The 27,780-nt window shown below is 40.3% G+C and overlaps 1 protein-coding gene across 1 annotated transcript in view; it reads right to left on the bottom strand.

Annotated features, from left to right (window-relative positions):
* The window catches only part of ftz-f1 (ftz transcription factor 1), a 130,460-nt gene extending 109,991 nt beyond the window's left edge, over positions 1 to 20,469 (bottom strand). The window contains exon 1 of the mRNA XM_089231304.1: positions 19,564 to 20,469. Within this exon, the coding sequence (XP_089087430.1) occupies positions 19,564 to 19,699 (136 nt within the window). The 5' untranslated portion in view covers positions 19,700 to 20,469. The remainder of the gene's footprint in view (positions 1 to 19,563) is intronic.
* Positions 20,470 to 27,780: the final 7,311 nt, after the last annotated feature.

Here is a 27,780-nt window from a genome sequence, read left to right as displayed (position 1 = left end):
CAGAGGAAAGCTACATTCAGCAGTGGATTGAAAACGGTCGATGATAAAAATCAATGGATTGAAGCATTAGATGGGAAATTTGATATTCCCTAATGTTAAAATTACGTGTAATGAATTAACGAATTTTCAAATACCTACATATTTCATGTGAATGGTATTATGTGGAATAAGTATACCCTAGAACGAATGTATCTGCAACTAAGGCGTAGATAAAGGGTGCTTGCCTTTACACATTCCTACTGTGATGGCTTATGAGAAGGTTATCCACTGTAATCGGGCACATCTTTTAATAAATGGTTTGCTCCGGAACGTACTATAAATACAAATGCTACAGTTTTGTTTTTTTTACATAGATACAGTCGGTCCCACTAAATCGAATAAACAGATTTCCCTCGCTTAAAGCCGGGTTTTCCTACGAGTAAAATTTCTGCGCAGTGTGCTGCGTGAAAACGCTGATTGGTTAAAAACCTGAAATTCAGGTTTTTTTGACCAATCACAGTTTTCACGCTGGACGTACAGCAGAAAGCCTGCTCCTAGGAAAACCCGGCTTAAACAAACAAAATCATCTGGAACTGAAATTTCTCCCATAGAGATCATGTTAAAGTTCTCCGCTTAAGTGAATAAGAATATCCTCACTGAATCGAATGTTATGATTTACACGCGACAAATGTTAATATACATCAACTATTATGTGTATAATATTTTTGTTGGACAAAACATTTGGAATTAATGGCAAATACATGTCGCCAAGTTAAGACTTGGAAAAAAATCTAGACTTGGGAGTGGGCACTGGCCTCAATGTATCAAAGTTGTTTTCAGTACGTACTTTCAATGAAAATTAAACATTTTAAGCATTGCGAGCCTTTTATCTTTTTCACACATTTTGATGTCAGATTCATTTCACATAAGCTTTATTAACATTGATCCTTCATAAGTTTTCAATATACAAACTATATTAACGGTGTAAAACAACAATTGAATTGTTCCCGCATATGTGCAGGAACCGTTGATACCCATTTAAGCAGGACGGACGGTATGTATTTCCATGAAAAGTTCTACGACTCTAACATACAGTTTCAAATTGAATAAAACCATAAATTCATTGACCAAACATAGAAAAATATACGAGGGTGTCACTGACGTATATTGGTGACATTTAAAATAATTTAAAAAACTGATTTATCTGGTTGTTTTTTTTCTCTTTGGTATTCATATTTCCTCACCTGATTTTGTGCGACAACCGCAAAACATGTTTGAAAACATAACACTATGAAACTATTTCATTGTGGGTTGAAGAAGCGCAGGAAACTAGGGAGGGAAAAACACATTGCGTAATAAAACACAAGCGGTCGAAAAATTAAATAAAAACCGCGTACACACGTGCGAGAATACCTTCAAACCTAAAAAATATATTTAAAAAAATTTAGACAGATTTATGCTACAAACGCCATATTATTTTTGAACAACAACAAACAAACAAACAAACTTTCAACTATATCTAAACTATGCTTCAAAAACGGCAGAGGAGAATCCGGCCATCGATTCAATCAATTTTATTGGACGATTTTTTTTTTTTTTTCAAATACAAATACAAATACAACGCCACAACAGGCAAAATGCCCAACGAGGTGGCTGATAAAAAGATGCCCATAAAAATATGGTTGTCATATGTTTCAAAAATACAGCAACCCAATTAAAAATGCAATTAACACAAATTACAAACAATATATACACATGATAAAATATTATACAATGCCCATAAAGAATACTTCTGGTTGTCTTATTCTAAGAATGGATAGCTTCTCGATTTACCCCAACATGTTTATCGTATTTCTTTTTAAACGTGTCAATTGTGTTACAATTTACTACCTCCGGGGGTAAGCTATTCCATTTATTAACAACCCTATTAGAGAAAAATTCCCTGCGACACCATAACCTTGCATTGTCCCTCACCAATCGATACTGGTGTCCCCTTGTAAAAGCAGTCGATTGGCGGTGTACTAAAAGTTCATGGTCCATCCTATCCATCCCATTGAAAATTTTGAACACTTCGATCATATCTCCTCGACACCTGCGTTCATCCAATGTAAACATATTCAAAAAATGAAGTCTCTCTTCATAACTCAAGCCCTGTGTGCCAATAAGGACACGCGTAGCTCTTCTCTGCACCCCTTCAACCAAGTCTATGTCCCTCTGTAGGTATGGTCTCCAAAACCTTACAGTATACTCCAGTCCAGGACGAACTAAGCCTCGAAAAAGCGGAAGAATGACTTTATATAACGCGAAGAGACCTTTTTGAAAATGAGACCAAGCATTCTATTCGATTTTTTGACAACCGCTGAACAATGTTCAGAAAACTTAAGTCGCTCGTCAATGAGAATTCCCAAATCGGTGACTCTAGTTGCATCCGGGATAGTGACACCATTCAACTCGTAAGAGAATCGTGGGTTGTTCGAACCAAAATGAGCGACCATGCACTTATCTACGCTAAACGTCATGCTCCATTCATTTGCCCATGCTGCAATCTTGTTTAAGTTGGTCTGGAGCAACTCCCTATCGCTTTCATTTCCGATTACCCCCATTAGCTTCACATCATCTGCGAATTTGCTAGTAATTCCATCGATACCCTGATCGAGTTTGTCGATAAAAAGTGAAAAAAGTATGGGGCCAAGGACACTTCCCTGAGGAACTCCACTTGTGACGTCTGTCCAACCAGAGAATTCCCCGTCCACCATAACTCGTTGCGACCTATCTCTTAACCACGATTCTATCCAATTCAGCAAGTTGCCCCCTATTCCAATCTCGTGTAAACGCTTCAAGAGTTTGCCATGTTGGACCCGATCGAATGCCTTCTGGAAATCAAGGTAAACAACGTCGACATTTTTGCTCTTACCCAAAGCCTTAGTCACGTAATCATAGAAGCAAAGGAGGTTAGTTACACATGACTTCCCCTTCCTGAACCCATGCTGATTATCCGACAATACATTATTCTCGTCTATCCACTTCACAAACTGCCTTTTGATGATAATTTCCAAAATTTTCGAGAGGGAGCTCGTCAAACTCACTGGACGATAATTAGACACCACTTCTCTACTACCCTTCTTAAATATCGGAACAACGTTAGCCAGTTTCCAATCTCTCGGGACGATACCCTCAGCAACACTACTCCTGTATATCTGTGCGACTGGCCCCAACAATTCATTAGCACCTTCCCTGAGAACCCTGGGATAGATATCATCTGGTCCTGGTGCTTTGCTTGCACATACATTTCTTAGAAGATTTAGGACCTCCACGTCTTCCACTTGAATATCGTTGAGCGTTTTATTACCCCATGCAACACCCGTATATCGAATATCATTATCTCCATTAAAAACCGACGCGAAAAAGTCATTGAAAGCACTACACATGCCTACATTGCTCTCTACTTTTGAGCCTCCTATCGAGAGGGGGCCAACTGTCCCCTTACATCCATTATTGACGTATCGAAAAAATGATTTTGGGTCAGAGCCAATGTTATCTGCCAACCTAGATTCAACTTCCTTTTTACTATCCCTTATCGCTTTCTTCAACAGTCTTCTTTTATCAGTAAACAATGATAGGTCACCTCGTCCACTTTTATACTCTCTGAATGCTCTTTTCTTTTCAAGATAAAGGTTCCGCACGCTATCCGTGAACCATAGAGGGTGTGATGTACAAACACGCTTTTTTCGAACAAAGGGTATGACGTCGTGCAAAACAGAGGACAGCTTCGTACTAAATTCTTCCCATTGACTTACCACCCCTACTGATTCCAACCGGTCTTTGAAAACTTCCGCTAACCTTCTTCGCAAAACATCAAAGTTAGTTAGTTATTTCAAAATCAGTTTTTCAATAAGAACATGATTTGTTTCGATTTTGCTGCGAAGTTGAGTAATTTAAGTTTGAAGGAGACGATCCCTAAACCGGGGGATTTTCAATGGACCCACTGGCCAGAAGCTCTCACAGACGCCTCCGTCTAAAATTTACAGTGCAAACCCCAGCCAATCTCACGCATGAAGAGGTAATGGGTGTTTGTTCTCATAATCTATAGTGATTTAAGCCATTAAATCAAGAACAAAACAGGTAAGAGTAAATACGAATACGTAGATCCGAAAAAAAAATCATAATTACAACAAAATTAGAAATTATATTTCAGCAAATTATAATTACATTAATTAGGTTCCCATTCAACGTTAACTTCAATTGCAATATCCATGTCTTCATGTTCTTGAAAGTCATTTGTGGCCCCCGCCCCCCAACCATCCTTGTTCTGAAATTCTTCGCGTTTTCTGTTTTTTCGGATAATCCAAGGTGTTCTCGATTACGTTCCCCACGAATTATCGAAACTACTGTATTTATTATCTGTCGCAAGACATGACTATAAGAAAAGACTTTCCGTAAAAGCTGGATCAATAAGTACCGAAAAGTTAACATTCAACGGAAGAATATTCCATTCACTCGGAATCTCTACACAATCGAAGTGGAAGAATTGGCCCGAATAATGGAAAGTAGGCCAGAGAATGATCTTGAGCTATTTCCGGTGGCGCCACCTATCGGACTGGACTATCGCACTCACGGTATTAATAACTTTCTCTCTCTTTCATATCTTTTTTTGTATCTAAAAAGCTTAAAAGAGGCTGACACACTTGAATTTACAGTCTCCCTCATACACTCAAAAATAAAGAAGGATATTGGATTTTTTTCCCCCCCATCCACACTACTCACCCAAGAGACACAAACCCTAAAACATTTTCATCACCCAAAACATGTGGTCAGAAAGAAAAAAAAAATCCGTCGGGAAAAAGACCAAATTGAAATATAGCAACGAATCGAGGTCATCTCTGAGGGTGGTAGTGGCCTGGATCAAAGAGCCACTTCTGTCACTCTCTGTATGTACACGACTGTTGCCGCGATTCTGTTATAGGCCACGAGTGGGCCCTTTAACGCCTACGAAGGTGACTCCTCGAAAAATAAAAGTCCAAACACACACATAAACCGTCTTTCATTTGAAACGTGATATTTACACAAATGTTGAAAAAAAAAATCTCTCAACGGCTTTTTTTTTTTTACAAACACTACTAGTTTAATTCGATGTAATGATTTCGGTTGACAAGATAGAAAAGAAGAAAAACTTGGGCGGGTCCATTCTTTTATTTTTTTTCTACGGAATGCATGCATCACCAGCATTTTGACTAGTTGAGGCAATTAGAAAACTTCTATGAATTATTCATAGAAACGCTTCGAATTTCCGGAAATTCGCACATCAACGCCCTGAATTCTAGAAAACTATTTTTAGATTTTTAATTATTCATTGTGTACAAACTTATCGACTCATTCACATATAACACTTTGACAAAAACCAGATTTTTTTCAATCAACATTCGTTTACAATGGATGGAATAGTTATTGGAGGACATAACGCGTTTTTATTTCCCGGATATAATGCCCCATTAACATATCACTGTTATAAAAGCGGTTGGAGCAGGATAATTATGTAATGGACATTTTAACACATTGGAAAGAATTATTATAATCAAAGTTCAACGCTTATAAGCAATGCCTTGAAAGAAAGAAATAAATCGAAGAACGTTTCTCTCTATGAATACCATTAAAAACTGACCCCATGTTTGATAAGTCTCTCTGATAAATTGAAAACCTGTTGAAGTTCAGTATCTTATGCCCATTTTTAAATGTTCAAAAACGGTCTGTAGAGAAAATAATAAGAGGGAGAAAGAGAGACAAAACCCGTTCCTAACCGAGGATGTATGTATGTTCAAAAAACGAGTTGCAGTTACGTGATAAAGGGAGGGTGAATAGCGGCTCTACTGCGTTTGCTGGTCAATTTATTTTGTCTATTTTTTTTTTCTTTTTTTTCATTTCGTGGTTCTTGTAGCGGCGCTACTAGTTCTCTCTTGTCGTCCGTTTGACCTAAATTAACGAGACTACCACGCATGCGAAAAAGAAAAGAAAAAAAACATTCTCTTTCATCCCTCTACACGTTTTTCTTTCACAAGTATAAAAATACATGGATACTGACTGAATGCGACGACGGCCCCCGAAATTAGTTCAATTACCAGCAACGGTTTCACTATTTCACGGCCATATTCTCTACGGCGGTAGTTAAGTTGAGAGAGAGAGAGAGAGTGTGTGAGTCACTCCTCCATCCAAAATTTTACAAATTAATGACACAAGCATTTACAGCTCTGACAGTGGCTAACTGCTGCTAAATTAATAACGCAAACACCCACATCAATCAGATAAGTAGGGGAGGAGAAATTAAATTCAATCGACGGATGAAAAAACAACAGTCGCTTTTTTTTCCATTATTATTGACGATAAAAATAAAAATCCGGGCGATATTACCTTCATTACAATTTCTATTTGCAAAATGAATTACGAGTATTTCACGTTCAGTATAAATCTCGATTGTGTAGTGCAGAGGAGTGTAGGGCTTCTGGGGCGATACTTCAAGCGATGCAGATGGTGAAAAACCTAAAATCATAAACATATCCGTGTCGAGTTGCATGCTGCATCTTTCAAATAGCCCATCCTAACACTTATCTCTAAAGGACAGAGGGTGGCTCTGTTAGAGAGATTTTTCTTTGCACATTGAAGTAATCTATCTATATGGCCCAACTAGATGTTTCGTTCCAGCCGGGGCAAGCAGGTAATTTTAGCATTGCACTTGTAATGTTAGTCTCCTCTGGTCCGGCACCGGACCCGCCTGCTTCCAACACAATCTATAGCAGAAGGCCTCCGCGAAGCTTTGACGTCACTGATGAAGCCAGTGTAGCCATTAGTCACTATTTCACCTGAAGCCATTGGGTACAGCAGGCTGGCGTATGCGATACTTTTATCTTTGCTTTGCAGTAGATCCAATGAGTATAGGTGAAGTGGAGTGACGTCACGAGATTCGCGCGGAGGCTTTCAGCTATATATGGTCTTGCTGGTCCTTACTCTCCGCCCCGCTTCAGTTGAGACACTGTCTACGCGGACAAGAATGTCGCCTGAACAACAATAAAACGTAAATGAACTAGAAATCAGTGGTACAGCAAAGCTTTTTTCTTTCAAACCGTTTACGGCCCATGACCATGCTAGAATTTTATTATAAAAAAAGGGGGATTTACAAAGTCTCCACCAGTGTGAGCAAAGCTTCTCTAAAACAGCTAATAAGGACTGGCTCACGACGCACCGGAGTCGGTACCAGCTGAATTAATGCGTGACGTCTTTGTTCTGACAGAACAACGTTATAGCAGCACCTCCGCACGGGTTGCCTGTAACGTCATTAAGACTACCTAGCAAGTTTTCCACATTTTGAAGCACAGCATCCTATTTCGTTTCTTCTTATTTTAACGAAGAATCTTCCTGGTTGGCTCACAAATACCGCATGATGATTGGATGTGGGGCATAGAAATCGCCAATTCTGAGCCCGATTATTTCTTTTCCGCACAACGATGATACTAGCACAAGCAGGGAATTTTTTCCCCCTGAATATTCCAAGGGAAAATGGACTACTTTTTGACGTCACGAGCAGCGTGCGGAGGCCTTCTATCTCTAGGAGGTGATGGTTATAGCCACAGGAAACTCAGAACGACTGATCATCCACCATTAATGGGCAGAGTGATGTCAATATTATCGCTACAACCAATAGCTGTTTTCTATGTCATTTTTTAACAATTAGACAATTTAAGTAAATTTTAATTTAAGGATTTTCTAACGATCTATTTCATAGATTAAACTAAAAAGTAAGGTGGCAATATACCCTAGCGGACTCGACGAGGGTGGAAAAACCAGCTTTCTGTTCAAAATGACGTCTGATCGTTGGGGTGGGGGGGGGGGGCATAGAAAGCAGCTATCGACTGTAGCGATAACACTGACGTCACATTACACATTAATAACGGATGATGAATCGGCCTAGGTTTCAAGCCCCAAAGCAGAATATGCCGAAATGTACGACGTACGTCGCAGAACCACCAGTGCTGTTGCAAAACAATCTGAAAGAATTTTAAGAAAAGTGTAGAAAAACGCTATTATGTATAAGTGAGTTTTTACCGCAGAACATTTTCAATCAGCTGAGGGCTCGTTGCAGAACATCGCAAAACATTCTGCTTTGGGGGTTTCAAGTAGCAGTACCGAAAAGTATCGGAGCAGTGACGTCACGCTCCGAGACCACACCCACTGAGCCAAGGCAAGTGCGACTTCAAAGGGATGAAATAGCCCTTAATACGGTATATAGCCCTGCTCTGAAGGGTCACCTCTATGAATGGACCACATTCCAATACAGCCAATTTTTTTTTTGTCTGGAATTCAGCACTAGGCATTAGTTCACATATACTGAGGCACCACCTATCTCTGAAAGGTTAGTTTTCTGAAGGACGGTGGGTGACCAGAGGGATTTGATGTATTTATTGAGATGATTTATACAAAATGCGGACAAGATAGTTTGCTTTTATCATGATTTATACATCGTCTAAACGTTGCAGTTAAGAAATCTCGCTCATTTCACGTTTCCTACTACGTGTTTCAATATTTACAGACAAAACAAGAGTAGTCTGAACTGAGCATTTACTTCCCCACCTGTCCTAACGAAAATAGAAAAAAGAAGCATCTCCGAGGCCTTGGATTCTCGCTTGAAACAGGATTAAGGTCGTTATAGATATTTTCGGGGCGGGCATTGAAGCATCATTCATTAGTAAGGTAATTGGAAAGTGAGTTGCAGCAGATAAGTCGGAGAGTGTTGAAGATGTGCATCTTAGACAGGTGCTTCACGTATCGAATAATTTTTCTCATCTTTTTTGGAGAGAACGTGATTGACACGCATGCGTAAAATGTTCGATCAAAGGATCAAATTTTTTCAACACCAGCTTTAATAGCGCTAATCTAGCTAGAGCTACTGTTGACTTGTTTGGCCTTGGATTCGCCTTCCCATAGCTCTTAGCAGAAAAAAAAACTCGGTGCGCCCCCCCCCCCGTTAATCTACAGCTGCCAGTCCCCCACTTTCAAATCGTTTTAGCGCCCATTTTGGTAAATTCCGGTCAAGTTTCACAACTACTACCGAACATGCGCCTCGTGTACACATTCCTCTGCAGAATTTTGCTTTTAAACTGCATTGTAACCCCCTTAAAACCGGTGTTCTTAACCTATGGGTCTCGGGAGCTTCTGAGATGGGCCATTCAAATCCATTAGCAGACAGCCGGGGCGCGGTAGCCCAGATCGATAAGATACTCGCTTAAAGTACCAAAGAATGTTTAGAGATGTCGCGAGTTCGATACTCGGTTCGTCCATGTCTGATACTTCCCTGATACAGGGATACAACAGAAACGGCGACATGACCGCAGAAAAAATTGCTACCGCAGGGAGTATCCCATCGAGGGGTTAGAGCACCAACCTCTCAATGAGTATAAAAAACAAGCTCTGAATTAAAACAACACTCCAGACTTCATTCAAAATAATTGAGAATCACTGCTGGTGAATTCGAGGAAGTACGGGAAGTACGACGGAATCCAATTAAGAGAAAAGAAATACCGTATATACATTTGGGTGCTATTTTCAAGGTCCCGAAGTCCTTCCAGATAAATAATCTCTGGAATTATGTCTTCAAGGAAATGGGGAGACCGAGTGTGTACGCAGTGGTGTGAATTATTGTTGAAGAAATTATAATCTCAGAGAATTCATCCTCCCGACTTTTTTTTTTCTGCAATCGAAAGCATTCAACTGCAACGTTGACTAGTTTTACGCCACTGGAATGGAGACCGGAACAACAACAACAACAAAAAGCATCAATATCGGGTGTCGGGGAATTCTTTTTCACTTACTCTCCTTCTATATATATATATATATATATATATATTTTTTCTCTCTTGTTCATAAACTTGTCCCCCCTGAAGTTCACTATCCACAAGAAAGAAAAAGGTATCCGCTTACAACGGACATTGAATTTCCTGGGAACATTATACCGAAAATGATGTAGTAGTCACGTGAACTCTAGCTTCGTTAAATACTTATTACTACGCAGTGACCTTATTCTCACTGTTTCCTGGCTCTATTTTCTCCTTAAACACGAAGGGCTACTATAATGGGAATTTAATGAGGATTTCCAATATCCAATACTGTTCTGTATGTTACTGCACTTATCCAATACTGCACGTTGTATTTGTATATGAGCCACCACATCATTTGATTATTTACTACTAATTAGCCTAATAATTACCACTTTTTGTACATGGGACAAGTGAGATTCCGAAAAATTACACATCCTGGGAAAAATCAAAAGAAAGGTGAATGTGAACCAAAGAAGAGCAATAATTTCAATGAGAACATTTCTTCAAATTTTACCAATTCCAAGATCATGAATATGAAAACTTGGTTAAAGGAATAGTTTCATGAAATAGAGCAAGAGCTGCTGTCACTGGTTCACACAGCTAATAATAAAAAATTTTCTAGGTAAATAAAACATTTAGTTTTGTTTGTCTTATGAACACCAATGTTCATTGATATACAGTGTCCCATAAATTTGTAAATAGTTTAAAAATCCATAAAAACTGAAAGTGATCTGCGAAAATTTAGTCTCCCGGAAATGGGGGATTTTTTTGTACAGATAAATATAGTTCAAATTTTTGTCGATAGAGAGCGCTGCATGAGACCAAATAAAGAATGACTAGGCCTGAACCTTCTTTAATCTTTTCTGTAAAGCCCGGGGCACACTCGTATCAAGGCTGACCCAATACGTTCCATGGAGCAAGTAATGTGGCCACTTCACCATTGGCAATGATCGTCAAATTTTAGAGGCTGGAAGGTTGGTCGAGTACCTTCCAGGTTCCAACCCAGGTCAAAAGTGCCGCCTGTCTGGCCACACATTGGTCGAAGAACGCCAACAATCAAAACACGTGGAGGAGTACTCTTTTCCTTAGAGAGTGCCTCAAGAAGCAAATATTCACCGAGGAACATTGTACCAGGCTAGGCCAGTGTGTAGCCAGACTATGTCACTGCTGCTTCTTTATTTACATAAAGACAGGGAAACACTCGTATCGAAGGTGGTCCAAGGCATTTACAAATATTTGTTCCAATATTTGTCTTTCCCCTGATGCAAAGAAGCTACAGCAGCATAGGCTGACTACACACTGGTCCAATATTCCTTGGCGGTATTTACCAAAGAGCTAAAACAGAACCGGTTTACCCAGAACACTCTTCATGTTGTGACTATTGTCGTTCTTCAACGTATGTGTAGCCAGACGGATTGGAAGATCGGAAAAGAAGGTTGCACCATTCACTTGGGTTGAAGTTTTTTTTTTTTTTAACCGAGCACAAGTCAGGTCTATCGCCATAGGCAATTTTCTACCTAGCGAGTTGTGCCGGAAGTGTAATTGTGTGTACCTAACAGTCTGAGTGCGTATCTAGTGTTGTGTATGATTTTTATGATCTATATCTAAGAAATGAAGTGAGTGATGTGTCGTGACTGAATATTTGTACTGTTTGTAGGTCTGTTGCTCTCTGTGGCGAGACTTTTTAACGGGGAGATCGGCTCGCATTTGCGCCTCGAAGTTGGGAACCACAGCAAACCAACTTCAGCCGACCACCACTGTGGCGACGGTGGGGCTCGAACCGAGTCCGTCACTATGACCACTCGACCACCACAGCGGCTGGGAAGGCAAATTGTTAGAAGCAAATACTTGAAAATGACCATTGGGCCAGGTTTGGCACAAGTGGGGTCCAAGCTTGACCCAATGTGCGTAAAGCTGCAGCCGGTGATTCGTGACTACTATAAATAAATACTATAGACAAACTACTATAGATAAGTCACTATTGGTGAAAACTTCACCAATAGTGATTTATACGCCGATGTCAACATACAACGAAAATCTTTTGTAAGCGCTAGTAATAGGAAAATTCAGATACGAGCTGCTAATCATACAGGCTGCATTTTATAGGACTGATTTGCATATCTCTAGCGATTTGCTTTCGTGCAGCATCCTCTATTGACAAAAATTTAAACTAAATTTTTTTCCTGTACCAAAAAAAACATTTAGTAACTTTTCGCAAATTCAAATACACTAATTACTTCAATTTTTATGGGTTTTTAAACTATGTATACCTTTCAGGCCCGTAGCCAGAAATTTAGTTCGGGGGGGGGGGGGGCAAAGTGATAGAACAATGGATTTGGCCATCTTTTTCCCTTTTTTTCGGTCATTTTCTCACATTTTGGGGGAACTCCCCCCCCCCCCCAAATCTCTGCCCTCCTCGCTACGGCCTTGATACCTTTATAAACACAATGGTGATAGAGATACATTGAAACATTTATTTCATTCAGATACCATAAAGAGGTCCAGAAATTATTCATAGAAATTTATGAGTTCATTGCAGAAAATACATAACAAAACGACTACCACTTTTCAATAGAACTAACAGCACTATAACACAGGTGTAAAGTTGTTGGAAATATTGGAAGGGCTCAAAAATATTGGGGTGGGGGGAGTGGCGGCTCAGACCATGGGTTAGATACAAGTTGACACCTATACCATCTTAGTAAGTTTGTGCAGGCTATGAGACACCATTTATAGCACAATCCCATCAGAATACATCCCAGCATGTCATGATCAATTGTTATTAAATTTAGATTCTGTCAAAATTCAAATTTTCAATAAATTAAAACTCTCGTGCCATGCGAGCGTCATCTATGATCTCAAATTGATTGCTGTATCTTTTATCAAATTAAATACAATTGAAGCTTGAAAGCAATATTTTTATAGGTGTTATGGAGATGATGACAAATATCGGTGGGGTTGGGGAGGCAAAATTTTAATGGATGCAGGCCCATATGATCTAATTTTGAGGCTTGTTTATATCCCACTCCATAAAATAGGAATTCACCAATTTTTCAGATTTAAGCAATATTTTATGCTGCAAATGCTACCTGACCGGTATCGTAAATTACTGAAACATGTAATAGGCCTTATTTGTGTATAAAAAAACCGTATTTATTCAGCGTTATTTAAATTTCTTATGAATCTTATCATGAGAATAAGAATTTCTCATTTCATTTTTCAGAATTTTTTCATTTTTTCATGTATTTAATGATGTGAATGGACATATTATGATTTATAAAAACTATATTCAATAAGGTTGTCTGTAAATAAGGTTATAAAAAGGGTTGAAAACTCCTACACAACAAGTAACCATGGCATATAAAAAAAATTGGTACATACTAAATTGGAGTCGCCTCCAAACCAGATTATGGCCTGCCGCTCTGTCTCAATGAAGAGATAAAAAATGAGTGGTCGAAGAAGACCGGAAGCCATGCTGGGAAATGTGTGTATGAGTTGTGAACCCAACGTGAAGTTTGTTTTTGTAAATGCTTGTTATAGTGCTGCTACTACTACCAAACCAGATATGCACATCATCCAAATTCCTCTGTGAAACTTTTAACGAATTGGTACATGTTGGAAGGAATATGTGTGCATGTATAGTGAACCTTCTGTGAAGTTTGTTTCTGTGTAATGCTTATTATGTGCAGTACTGCCATCTGCAATAAATTTTTTTAACTATGAATTTTTTTCTCAACTCGTAGCGAAGTGTAATGAATGAATAATTGTAACGTTGCAGGCCTGTTGCTCTCTGCAGCGAGAGTTGTTATAGTGCTGCCATCCATATTTCGAATTATGAGTGAAGTGCGATAATTGAATAATGGTACCCGTTGTAGGCCTGTTGTTCCAGCCACTTTGTTGGGCATTTTGCCTGTTGTGGCTTTGTATTTGTACTCTGTCGCAAGACTTTTTTAACAGGGAAATTAGCTTGCATTCATGCATCAATAGTGAAAACCACAGAAAACCTACTTCAGCCGACCACCACTGTGGGGGGCATGGGGGAGAGTTGAAACCCAGGTGCACGTCTGTCACTATGACAACTCAACCACCACAACAGCTAAATTGGAGTCTGAGGACAACACAAAATTTTTGGAAATTATATTTTATATGTTCGCTATTAACATAAAAAATGCTCATGTTCCAAGGTATTCGGCAGGAGCTCAAATTATGTTTCTATCTGTTAAGCACTGTTGATAGACTACCAGCAGGTCTCAAACATTTGCTACCTCCATTTTGTTGGGGATGCCATAATTATTGTTGCTCTACTGCTATCCACAATAGACTAGAAAAGAGCACTTCAAAGCACTAGCGCATAACACACATCAGCATAGCCAATCGGTGTCCCATTTGAAAAAAAATCTCTCGGCAGAGAGCAGGCAGATCTTCAGCATGATACTGACACATCATAGAAACTCGGGAGAAAATGTCATTTTCACTTCAAAATATGAAAGACAGATGGCATTACCAGTATAAAACAATACATGCATATACAAGATATACGGAAGACTGGATGTTGTGAAGATATACACGCATCAAATACATGCATAACTCTAACATGAATGAAGTTAAGGGATAACACATGTTCTCAAAACATGAAAACTATTCCAGCATGTACCTAATTCATAAAAAATTCCTCAGAGGAATGTTTACAAGTCAGGTATCGAAAAACTGTCGATTGCCAATAAAGAAAACTACCCTTTTTATCTGGGAAAGGGAATGTATTGACAATCAAATGGTAATTATAATTAGCCTCCGCTGTGGTGGTCGAATGGTCATAGTGACAGACTTGCATCGTGAAGACCCAGGTTTGAACCCACGGTTGCCGCAGTGGCGGTGGGTTGAAGTTGGTTTTCATGGTTTCCAGCTTCGAGAGCCAATCTCCACATTAAAAAGGCTAGCCATATAGAGCAACACGCCTAAGATGTTGCAATTATGCAATCATTGCACTTCACTCATAGCTAGACGAATTGATGGCAGCACTACACATATATAACAAGCATTTAACCCGAACAAACTTCAAGTTAGATTCAGAACAAGTATGTGCACACATTCCGCATGCATCAATTCGTTAGAAATTCCATAGAGAAATGTTTAGGAGGTGTGTGTGCAGTAAGTAGAAGTATTATTGCTAATACCTCCATAGCATCTGTGATCCAGTTTTATCATTCTATTAAATTATTGTTCAAAATGCAAAAAATCGAACATTTCGCTCTTAAAAAAATAAGGTAATACAAGATAAAATAAGTCACTTATATCATAGACATGAATAGGTTTGATAGGATACCATCAAAGTTTTTTTTTCAAATCTCAGTCCACTATTCCATAAGCATGAATCGTGCGGCAAGGCTTACGAATCTATAACCATTTCAATTGTCTTTAAGACTGGGATTACACTATTAAAGTTTTATAAAAATTCTTCTATAAAACTTTACAAATGCAACCAATAAGGTAATTCATGCATTTGTTCAGAAGTAACAGATAAGCTTATCGGTTGCATTTTTCAAATTTTATAAAAAAACTTTTATCAAACTTTTCTGATTTTGTAGTTTACTGAATTTTTAGACCATGCAAAAAACTGAGTTGTCAGAATTGTGTGTAATGTTAATTACATTAATGACAACATTTTCTGAATTTCTCTTTGAGATGCAAAAAAGGCCCCCAGCCAGTCACTTATTTACAATATCTCTCAGCAGAGAACAGACGTCCAAGATACTAACATAAATGCAAAAATTCAGGCATCTCACACACTTACACTACCAACATGGAAAATAGATGACAGCACTTCTTGAATTTTAAAACAAACATAACTTTGACATCATAAATACTTTAGGCTTAGAACAACTCTTTCCAGCATGCGCAGTGCATGCCTGAGCCAGGGGTGCTTGAGCATCCACAGAATTTTGTGGAACAGGTTTAAGCACCTCTTGAATTAAATAATAAATAACAATTTCCTGCGTAAAGCTCAACCTGCGCACCCTCAGATCTGAAACACTTCATGCACCAATTTTTTAAAAATTCCCCAGAAGAATGTTGACGAGGTGTATGCATGGCAGCTATCTACAACCGGCTGCTTGTGAGCGCTATGGTGCTCCCTGAGTCATCAAGACTACTAAATGTGCATGCCCAATCGTGTGCTCACAAACACTTGATCAACGCTTCAATCAAAACCCGGTAAAAATTACATTTAAGAATCAAGAGTATATCACCATTTCAGTAAGGGTACTTTTAATTTGATAGACAGTGCTCAAAACTCAAAAAAGGTTTAAAGACCCCTGATGTATGATTAAGTGGTATTAGTACCCCCTTTGGACAACCTGAGAGAACGTCATCTTGATATTAAACTGTGTGAAGATGTGAAGTTCATACAAAGCCAAGACTTGAAGCAATTTAACATATTTTTACCAAGTTAACAGTTATGCAACATTGTAAATCAAGGCTTGACAAATCCCAGGTGCCATGGCAATTAAAAAATTTACATTGGCGCCAAAAATTCTGTATGTCTGACTACTAGCTCAAGCAAAAGGTATATGCTTGACGCTTGAAATATTTGGTTGGCACCTAAAGTTTTTCTTGATTCGCCACACCCTGTTTGAAATTTTTATTTATGCTCTCATTCATTTACGACTTTTATTAAAAAGTTTCCAATACCGATGACTAAAATAAATGTACCAGTTTTTATACATTACTGCAGGGGACTTTATAAATCAAGAGGAAAATCTAGGCACCAACCATATATTTTAGACGCCAACCTTATTTCTTTTCCCGAGCTAGTAACGACACACCGAAAACATTTTAGGTGGCAATATCAATTCTTTAGCCACCATTGCAACCTTTTGCCTGGAATTTGTCAATCCCTGCATTATTGTACAGCATATTAGTAGTTAATCAAGTTTTCATAGCCTTTACTGAATTATGGAATGTTTTGGAACACAACTTTTGTGAGAAAAACAAATTTCTCTTAGCTGTGAATGTACAATATAAACCATACATGTATATGGAAGGATAATATCATACATAATTTGGGACATGTTCAGTATACCATGTGCAGCAGAGATATGTTCAGTGAAAAGGTGTGTCTACATCAGTGCATTTTCCTTGAGTGGTTTATTGAAACTTGTGCTGCGATTGATATGTACTGGGGAAAGAGAAGACAAACAAGAAAAGTCTGCTGCTAAAGATTTTTTCCCTACAGTCAAAACATGCAAGCAGGCTTAGTCGTAGATGCACTACAACAGACGAGACATACTCTTTATACCATGTTCAGTGGAGACAAACCGAACCTTGTTTTTGCAAGGGCAAATGTGGGGCACATTCGCGCAGGGCTTCAAAATTCACACATCATGTATCTACTGACTAACCAAACATCTTTGACCATCATTGTGGAACCGCTTCCCCGCCTGTCAAAGTCGAGTCATGATACGGCTTGACAAAAGGAAAAAAATTTTAGGTGCCAGCCAAATTTCATGAGCTGCACAAGAATGATGAAGGTCAAACAGTCCTAAATCACGTTTCTTCACCTTCTCTGAGATTTTATATATTTTTCCTATATTAAAAGACACGCTGTCATGAAATCAGAAAATTTTGTGTCATTGATAGATTCCAATTTAGCGATTGCATACAGAAAATTTCAGTCACAAATACAGTTTTATAGTCACTGACAATCTAGGATTTGTCAAGAACTGTCATATGCAGGGTAATACGTACCAGTAGTCTCCATTGTATGTATAAGGGGACAACCATGTCTCAATCGTTTACTACTGTGAAGATTGCCGTCAGGTTCCAGGTTCAATACAGAGGAAGAATATAGATGAGATATTTTCCCCTAACGAGCTTGGTGACCACCGATAGATGCCATTTTCACTTATTTCCTACTTCTTAATGGTGTAGGAAATTGTAGTGCAGCGATGTGGCTGGAGTTTGTGTGGTGAAGTAGTAGTGGAGACATATTATAATACGCATTTTCGCACCGATGCGCCAAGAAACTTTATGAAAGAACAAGTCTAAATCTAATTCACATTTCAATAGTTCCCTTTCATCCAGTAAGGACCCAGGTCTCTCAAACCCTGGGTTTCATTAACATAAATCAATTAGAATAGAGTGCTTTAGCACATATACCCTGCTTGCGTGATTTACTGTGGCATTTGGTACATCAATACAAAGTCAATGAAGCAGTTTTCAAACTTATTAATATCAGGACTTGACAAATCAAAGAGTAATTTAGGTGTGAGATTAACTTTCAGCAGAAAAGAGTGTTTTTTCGAGAAGAATAATTTTAAAATTGGGTATACATATTTTGGACATATATATATATATATATAATGACCCTTCTCCTGCATAATACCCTTCGCTTCCTTTGACAGTCTATATACATCTATTGCCCAACGTGCCTGAGACATGAAAAAATTTTCATCAGGCATGAATTGTTTTTAGGCATGACCAGGGCCGTCTTAAGAGCACCATGGGCCCCCGGGCCAAATGGTTTTTCTGAGGCCCTACCAGGTAAATTATAGAAAATTTCAACCAAATCTCATTTTTGTGAGGCCCCTCTTCTCTTGGGGCCCAGGTATGCCCATGCGTTAAGACGGCACTGGGCACGAGTTGTACATGGACATGAAAATTTCTGGAGATTCCCGAAAACTATAATGAGACAGGGTTCTAATGGGTAGTATCTTTCTGGAGATTTTGAAAAATTATACAAATATCATAAAAGTTAACTTGAAATTCTTTCAATTTATAAAGAAAATTGCAAATTAAAACAGAATTTTAATTTCCATCTACAAAAAAAAAAAAAAAAGCCAGTTTTTTTTACTCAAACAAAAATTTAATAGACACAACAGCATTGCATTATGGATGACATCATCTCCAAGATTACAAGTTCCCTCCAAAGAGGGCACTTCAAAAAAATGAAGAAAAGACGCCGCTTCTCAAGGACTTCCTCCACTGACTATCCTTGGTTGCATACCATCCACGCGTGCATTTACTAATACCGACTTCACCCTATAATTTTTCAACTATTAGTAAGGTCTCCTAAAAAAAAACATTTTTTACATCCGGGATCGTACATAAGCCACCATCGTAGGGCCATCCATGTAACACTATATATATCTACTCCATCGAAAATGTATGTAAATGCCGTCTCAACAGCATCATGAGCCCCGGGGAAAATTATATTTTAGGGGGGCCCCTCCTCACTTTCTCTCAAAAATCACAACACCCGATCTCATCATGGAGTTCCCGAAATGCAATGAGGAACCTCAAAATGTTAATGGGTAGGCTCATGCGTCAAGGCGGCCCTGGGCACGGGTTCCACGAGACGGGAATGCCAAAGAGATCCACAATCAGCTAATTCATAGCGTAAAATATGCTATCTAACGCCTCGAGGATTTTGGCGTGGCATTCATGACCCTCCCCCTCCTCACAAGGACTCGAAATATATGTTTTATTTGCACTAGTCATTTTAGAGGGCCCGCCAAAGATTCCAGGCTAGGGGTCCTGTTGCAAGATATGGGGGGGGGGGGCATGGTGGAATTATAGCAACACACATTTTTTGTTCGTTACATAATAAATTTAAGAAAAATCCTCGGACCCCACAGGCTAGAGCTCCGTTGCCTCCACCACGTGGGTACCCCCAAAAATGAAAAAAAAAATAAATAATAATTTAAATGAAATAAGTTTCAATATTTACCCGGAATCTCTGTGACATCATCCGATGACTGTTGAGTAGATGCCACCACGGACGTCACCACAACAGCTGCTGAAGTGTCACTGGTGCTCATATCACCGATCACTTTCCCCGCCGATGACGGGCCATCAACGAGCATAACTCACGGGGGGATGACCACCGGCGATCACCTTGGGAAGAACGTCACCTTGACCGGCCGCCGCCACCGCACACACACACGCACTCTCACAAAAACAACAATCCAATAACAGTAACAATCCACGCCGGACAGTTTCGAGGGAGGAGGCCACCACGCGGGCCCCGGACAGACAAAAACAAACGCAACAAAGTCCTTTCTTCACGCACACAAGAGAGAGAAAAAAAAAACGTCACCGCAAGAGTACGGACGTCCCAATCGTCAATGTAAAAAAAAAAAAATAACAATCCTCACAAGTAATATTCGATCATCTTCCCGGATAAATCCCTACGGATAATTCTCGCGGACACCCTTCGAAGCACCAACAGTAGAAAGAGCCGGACATTTAATACATAATAATGATAATACTAACAATAATAATAATAGTAGCAGCAGCAAGTAATGCAATAATCAAGGGCAAGGCTTTTTCTTTCCTCCTCTTGCGCCAAACTAACACTCACTCGCGGCGAACTTCACTTTCCCGGCTCTGGGTATTCGTCTCTGGGCAAGCGCGAAAGTGGGTTAAGAAAGCCGCTTACGGCAACGAAATTGGGTCACTAGTGTTAAAAGGGAAGACGCCGTTCGGGACGACGACAAAAGCTGGGAATCGAACCCCGTGTCTTCCGAAGACGTCTGGGAAATCGTTCGGGATCGATCAGGAACCGCGTGGAAATCATTTTCCCGGGGAAAAAAAGAAATCAGACTCCGTAACAGGCGTTCGTTGTTGTAAGCGACATAATAAACACAAGTCACGTGGTATATATAACGCCGCGCCGCCATAGCCCCGCCAAACGTCCCTATTTTTATTATTATTTCGTTTTTTTTTTTTTTTTCACATGGCACCGGAAAAAAAAAACGCATACGTATTACACTACTGTATTATATATTTTTTGTGTGTGGCAGTGAAAGTTTCCGTCGGTGAAAGGATGAAAAAAAAAAAAAAAGCTTGGCTTTCCCTTTATCCGACATTTTTTTTTTTGTTGTTCTGTGTAGAAAGGGAGATGAGATGTGGCCCAAAGGTATAAACGTCGTTCGTCCTTTGTATAGCAGCTGTGTATAGGAGGAGGAGGAATTTTCATTTTTTTTTTCCCCCCCCCACCGTGGTGTGTGTAGTATACAATCTCTCATGCGTATATACTACTGATAATATGCACGGAAAAAAATAGATAAAAGGGCGCCCTACTTTTTTGCTCTTTTTCTTTTCCTTCCCCAAGACAGTGAAAGTTTTTTTTTTTTTTGGGGGATATGGAAATTAGTTCGATGAAAGTGAAATGGATTTGGAATGAGTGAAATTGATCAGATACTGTTTTAATGGCTAGAAACAAGAACTGGGACGATTTTTCAATTGAGATCATGCCCCCCCACACATAGGTGGAGATAGACTTGGAAGTTTGGGGGGGGGGGCACGATGATGATGATGATATCAATTCATATATACAAAAAAACATTAGATCAGTCGACTCCACCGTTGACGCTGGTGGCACGCCCCCCCCCCCCCGTATCTCCGCCCATGCCCCAACATCCTGAAGCAGGGCCCCCTTTATGAGGAATTTATAGCATGAAAAAACAAAAAAAAAATGATTAAAATCACACCGGGCCCCAGGGCTGGAGCCTTGTCAGCCCACCCCTTGAGGGGACCATGCAGGAGATTGTGTGTTACTGTGTGAATCCGGGATGAGACATGGCGCGGCACAGGGCCGTCTCAACTCATGGGCTCACCCGGCCACGACCCGGAGGGCCTGGAGATAAGTGGGGTCTCAGCACAAAAATGAGAAGTAGATGAATTCATCAGGTAGGGGCCTCAGAAAAATCACTTGGTCCGGGGGCACCCATGATGCTCTTAAGACGGCCCTGGGGCCACGTGATGATGCGGTTTGGTTACGAATTTTCTACAGAACGTATATTTAAATTGGTCGACATGGGGGGGGGGCCTAGTTAAGCGAAGGGGAACGGGGTACGGTGCGCCCGGGTGGCAAATTAGATGGGGCGGCAGCCTCTGCTTTTGTTTAGACACATAAATTCGCATAATACTTTGAAACAATAAAAATTCACATGACGCTACTCGTTCTCACGCTTTTGAGCCATACCTTGGCAAAGGGGGCTTTGTTTATAATGTAAAAACATTAAATTTTCTCTCAGCGCGAGTTCCTCCCCCCCCCCTCCCTCGTGCGTACGCCAGTGCTCATAATAGAGTGAGTACGCAAATTGGCAGGCTGGTACCATGACCCCATATATCGTACAGTGGGGCCTTTGGGCTCTAGCCAGATGTTTCACGGGTCCCTCTATGGAATTTACAGTGTGATATTAACATATGCTTACCAATTTACATTTTTGTCGCAGCTTATCATCATGAGCCCCTTCCTCGTGAGCCCATGCGTTAAGAGAGTGCTGTAACTAGGCAAAAGCTTCAGAATCTGCTCCTATTCCTGCATAGGTAAGAGGGCTATCTACAGAGGGTCCCTAATTATATGTCTGCTAACTAGACAAATAACGCTAACCTCAGTCGGGGGAGTGACTTCTCTCAACATAATTTTGCCCGGGGGCCCATGATGCTGTTAAGATGGCAATGCTATTGCCACAACTATGCCACTGGATCAGGGCATTACATCTCTCGGATGTATCTCTAGGAAGTAATGATCGGGGGGGGGGGGTGTGGTACTGCAAAAGCATATCGGAAGCTGCCGTAAGATAGAACAACCCCCTTCCCCTTTTTTTTACTAACAATAGTGTGGCCCGGTAGATTACGCCAGTGTAGCAATTGAGACTGGGAAGGAAAGTTTGAGGGGAAAAGACAGATTTTACTTTGTTCACATAAATATTGTTATAAAACTCATTGTTATAAAGGATATTTTATTGCAGAAGTCATTGTTATTTAGGCTACCACATATTGTAAAAGTCATTGTTATTTAGGTTACCACATATTGTAAAAGTCATTGTTATCAAGGATATTGTCGTAAAAGAGTTTTTTACCAAGGATATTGTCGTAAAAGAGTTTTTTACCAAGGATATTGTTGTAAAGTCATTGGTATCAAGGATATTGTTGTAAAAGGAATTTTTACCAAGGATATTGTTGTAAAGTCATTGTTATCAAGGATATTGTTGTAAAGTCATTGTTATCAAGGCTATTGTTGGATTTATAAAAGGGATTTTTACCAAGGATATTGTTGTAAAGTCATTGTTATCAAGGATATTGTTGGATTTATAAAAGGGATTTTTACCAAGGATATCGTTGTAAAGTCATTGTTATCAAGGATATTGTTTGAAAACCAATTGTCATCAATAATTGAAATAGACATTAGTGCAGGATATGTGTGTACTCAGAAGAATAAATATTTAAAAATTGAATATGGCATCAATATATATATTTTTTGCAATTGTTATCAATGATTCTATAAATTTTAAATACTTTTCTTAGCAGCAAAAAGAATCGAAGCAAAATAACGTTCTAGTCAACCACGAGATGTAATTGTAGATTGAAAAATTAATTTTAAAATATATGAATTTTTCCAATAAGACATTCTTGAAATAATTTTTCGAACTTATTGTGCTGGACATCAAAAAGTTTCGATAAAAGCCAAACACATGAAAGAACGGAGTCAAACCGATTTGTGAGGCCCTATTGTAGGTCGAGCCCGGAAGGCCTTATACTTTACAACATTTTCTCTTTCTTCAGCGGTAAAAGAAATTTTTAAGGGCCCCAAAAAAATTACTTTCACTCTGGCCCCCCTTAATGAAAAGAAACAATTCTTGCTCGAATGGCTCCGGGCCATAGGAGACCCATAAGAAGCCTCAACACGAAGACATTTTGTACAGTAAGAATGATCTTAAGATGGGCCGCTAAACGCGTAATCAAAATACGTAACTCGACTTTTTTGAAGAATTAATCATGCACTAATTTTAAAATTCAATTTTTAAAAATTCAGAAATATTCAAATTGTAAAAACTTTGAATAATGAAAATATTCGGCCAATACTTAAATACAAGGAATTTTACGTAGGTTTTTGATTATTTCAGAATTAATGGTCGCAAAATCAAAAAGATTTAGAAATGTGGAAAATCAGTGGCGTAATGTTTAAAAAAACTGAAATACAGTGAATCCTCGTTATAACGGTATTCAATATAACGATAAATCTCTCTGCAATTTTTTCAAGTCTTGTTTGAAATTGTCTACAATGTTAAACTGCTGCCTTGCGATATAACGATAATCCCTTACAACAAAGATGCTCAACCTTATGCAAAGTGTGGGACATTTGCCATCTTAACGCATGAGCCTACCCAGGCACGGCAAACACCACCTATAGAAGATGGCCAGCTCACGAAGCTTGTGACGTAACTGAAGAAGGTAGCCATTGGATATAGGTGGTGTAGGCATAACCCGGAGAGCCCCACGGAGATAAGAACCGGTTGAAATTTTCGAAAATTTGCGATGTAGGGCCTCAGACAAATCACTTGGCCCGGGAACCCATAATGCTCTTAAGACGGCCCTGCACTTCATTGGTATGAAAATGTGTCACGCGCCACTTAAATTATGTAGAACAGCTGTCGCAGGTCACTTAAGTGATCTGAAAATGTGCCGCTGACCACTTAAGGGATGTGGGATTGCACCGCGGGTCACTCAAGTGAATTATAAATATGACGTGGATCACTTAAGTTATCTGGGAATGCACCGGATTACCATCGCAGGGCTGCAACAGGTGGGGGAGGGGGAGCAGGCGGGTCTGGTGCCTCGGGAGCAGCGCAAATGGGGGCCCGAATTTCACCTATTAACCTCTTCTTCAACAGGGGCGGCTCGAGTTTACCTGCCACCCGGATGCAAAGCCTCATGTGCCGCCCCTAAAGAAGACTCTTGTGGAAGGCTGTCAGGGCTCTGCAATAGGGGACCCTGGCAAAGCTACTCAGAGGCATACATAATTTTTTACCAAACTGAATGTTCGTGGTCTGGAGTCATTTTACCGTTCTTAATTGTGGCAGAAATAACACAATTCACATTGCAGCTCTTATTCTGAGTTATCATTACCTGGCACTTATCCTGTGAAGGAGGAAGTACAACGGGGTGACTTTTATTTTAAAAATTATTATTATTTTTTTTTTTTAAAGCCGTTTCTGGTGCGCCAGGGATCGGACAAGTAAAAAGCCGAATTCCTAATTTGTTTTCATTTGACCGTTCCAGAAATATTACTGGATTAGAAAATCAAAACACACACTTGCCCAACATTCTTGTTTCTGATATTACCTACCATCCCAAAAAGCTCTCCCTCAAATTTTCTCAACGTCTTTGTTGGCAGAAACAGGATTTAATGTTCAGAGGCGTATTAAAAGAGGGGCTTAGCGAGCTATAGCCCATGACGGCAAATTTGAGAAATGAGCGGACAAAAAAATTAGTATAATAGGAGAAGGGTGCGAAATTTGCAAAACTATGAATCCGCCTCTGCCCAGAGAATGAGAAACTTGGTCGGTGAGTGACCAAACGAATGACCAAGAGTTTGCAAGCATATGAGTAACCAAAAAGAGTGATGTAATGAGTTTACGATCCCGTGAGTGACCAAAACAGTGTGCCAGCAAGTGAGTGACCAAAACAGTGTGCCAGCAAGTGAGTGACCAAAACAGTGTGCCAGCAAGTGAGTGACTAAAACGGTGTATCAGCATTTGAGTGACCTAAAATACAAGGGAAAGGACCTAGAAAGTTAGCAAGCATGTGAGTGACAGTGTCGTCTTAAGGCAAATCACCTGGGCACGGCCGGAGGCCACAAGTGCAGGGAAGAGGGTGGGGGGGGGGGTATCCTGATGATGAGATCTGGTAAAAATTTCCGAGTAAGTATACAGGGTGTTCTGTTAATGCACCAACAAACTCAGAGGGTTGTTGGAGGAGGAACCATCAAGAGGAACAAAAATTGGTGTCGCAAACCACGTTGAGAGGGGGAAAATCGCGAAAAATGCATGCAGGCTCTGAGTCCAGGGAGGCGAAAGGTGGGTGTGTCAGTTGATCGCTGAATGCGTTCGTGGGTTCACTCGCCATATCTGACGTACCTCTTGATACCTACTAACAACCCTCTAAATTTGTCGGTCCATTAACAGAACACCCTGCATACATTGGTAATCAGGTATTTCTAGCCAGGTAGGGGGGGCCTCAGGAAAACCACTTTGCCCGAGGCTTATGATGCTCTGGCGAGTGATCAAAACGTAACCTAGAGAGTAAGGGACCAGATCAACGGTGACGAAAAAAGTAATTAAGAAATAGAAGCATTTACAGAGGCATTTACAGGATAAGCCGGCATATATCCCGGCAAATTTGAGAAATAATCAAAAAACTAGACTAGGATGAGAGAAGGGCGGAAATTTGTGAAGCCCGCAGTCAACTAAACCATAAATCTGCCGCTGGTCATGTGAATATCGGAATTTTTTAAAATTTTTCTCTTCAGCTAAAGCCTAAGCTGCCGCCCCCTACATCCTGCCTCCCGGGTGCACCGCACGCTTGCCCCGGCTGGCCAAGCATCTATAGTTGTGGCTTTGCACCTGAGTGATGTGGGTGCATCGTGGGTCTGTTTAGTGATTTGTAAATGCGCTGTAGCCATTCGAGTGATCTGAAACTTTACCGCTTACTATTTAATTGATCTGTGAATGTGGTGCGGGTCACTCAAATCAGTGGCGTCGGAGCTGGGGGTGCTCGAGCACCCACGGAAGTTTGCAGAACGGGTTCGAGCACCCACAGAATTGATTCAAAAATCGAAATTTCAAAAGACGGGCACCCACAGGTTCGAAACACTTCCGACGCCCCTGACTCAAATGAGCTAAACGTGTGCCGTGGACCGTAAAAGTGATGTGGAACTGAATGTACTTAGGTGATAATGTGCCGCTTAGTTCATTTTACAAAATTAGGTTTGAGGTCACGGGCCACAGCAGAATTATCAGATGACTCCGAGGGCCGCTGGCCCTAGTGCTGTAGCTGCCTGAAGTAATTCCTGGGCGGACTGATCCTGAAAAGTTCTCGCAGCATTTTCTATCCAACTGCTTGAGGGGGGAGCATGACAAGGGATGGGGCTACAAGGCTCTAGCCCTGGGGTCCGGGACGATTTTCATTATTTTTTTGTTTTTTCACGCTATAAATCCATCATAAAGGGAGTCCGGAAAATCTGGTCGGGGGGGCCCCCGCAAAAGATTCCAGCCTAGGGGCCCTACTCCAGGATGTGGGGGCCATGGGGGGGGATGGAACGGGAACCATGCTCTGGTCTGGTAGTGGCCCGCAGGGCCATGGGTTAACATTAGCTCCACGGACGGAGATACGGGGGGGGGCAGCGTCAAAGGTGGAGTCGACTGATCTAATGTATATGTGTATACATAAATTGACATCATCATCGTGACCCCCCCCCCCCCCCAAACTTTCAAGTCTATCTCCGCCCATGATTAACACTACAACGATATTTTTTCTTTGCCCGCGGAATGTCGTATCGAAGTTTCACCGTTAATACTCGAAGCGCCATCTGCTGCGAAGAAAATTAAACTCACGTGCGTTTTCCTCTTTTTCCTTCAGAGCCACATTGAATACAGTTACACTACTGCTTCCCAAATGTGACCTACTTTCATAACTGAGAGCAGCAGTGACGGCATCAGCCTTATCAACACGCGATTTTTTTTTTTTTAGAAAACGTGTGTGTAGTCGTTGAGAAATTTTTATTTTCAAGTGCCACCGTGTGTGTGCGTAACTGCGTATGTACTGTGTGTAACTGTTCAAATTCCGTACTACGCAGTCGCCGGAAAATATATTTTTTATACGTATTTTATTCTTTCATTTCGATATTTGTAGTAAGTCTGCGAGCAAAGTTCACGATGCAGTGGAATTTTCCGGCAGTGGCAAAAGGTGCAGCCGAACCGGGCCGCATGGGCCTACCCCTGGACACGGCCCGGGGGCCTCAAGGGAAGAGGAGCCTCACAAAAATGATAATTGGTTAAAATTTTCGAGAAATTTCTTGGTAGAGCCTCAGAAAAATCAGTGGGCCGGTGGCCCATGATGCTCTTAAGATGGCTCTGCCGGGCCGTAAAACGGTATC

Source organism: Pholcus phalangioides, unplaced genomic scaffold (genome assembly GCF_987345545.1).
Source record: "Pholcus phalangioides strain wild (caught in Gottingen) unplaced genomic scaffold, Ppha-v1.0 ptg000004l_1, whole genome shotgun sequence".
Classification (NCBI taxonomy): domain Eukaryota; kingdom Metazoa; phylum Arthropoda; class Arachnida; order Araneae; family Pholcidae; genus Pholcus; species Pholcus phalangioides.
Note: the sequence above shows the minus strand (reverse complement) of the source record. Positions and strands in the feature narration are given on the sequence as shown.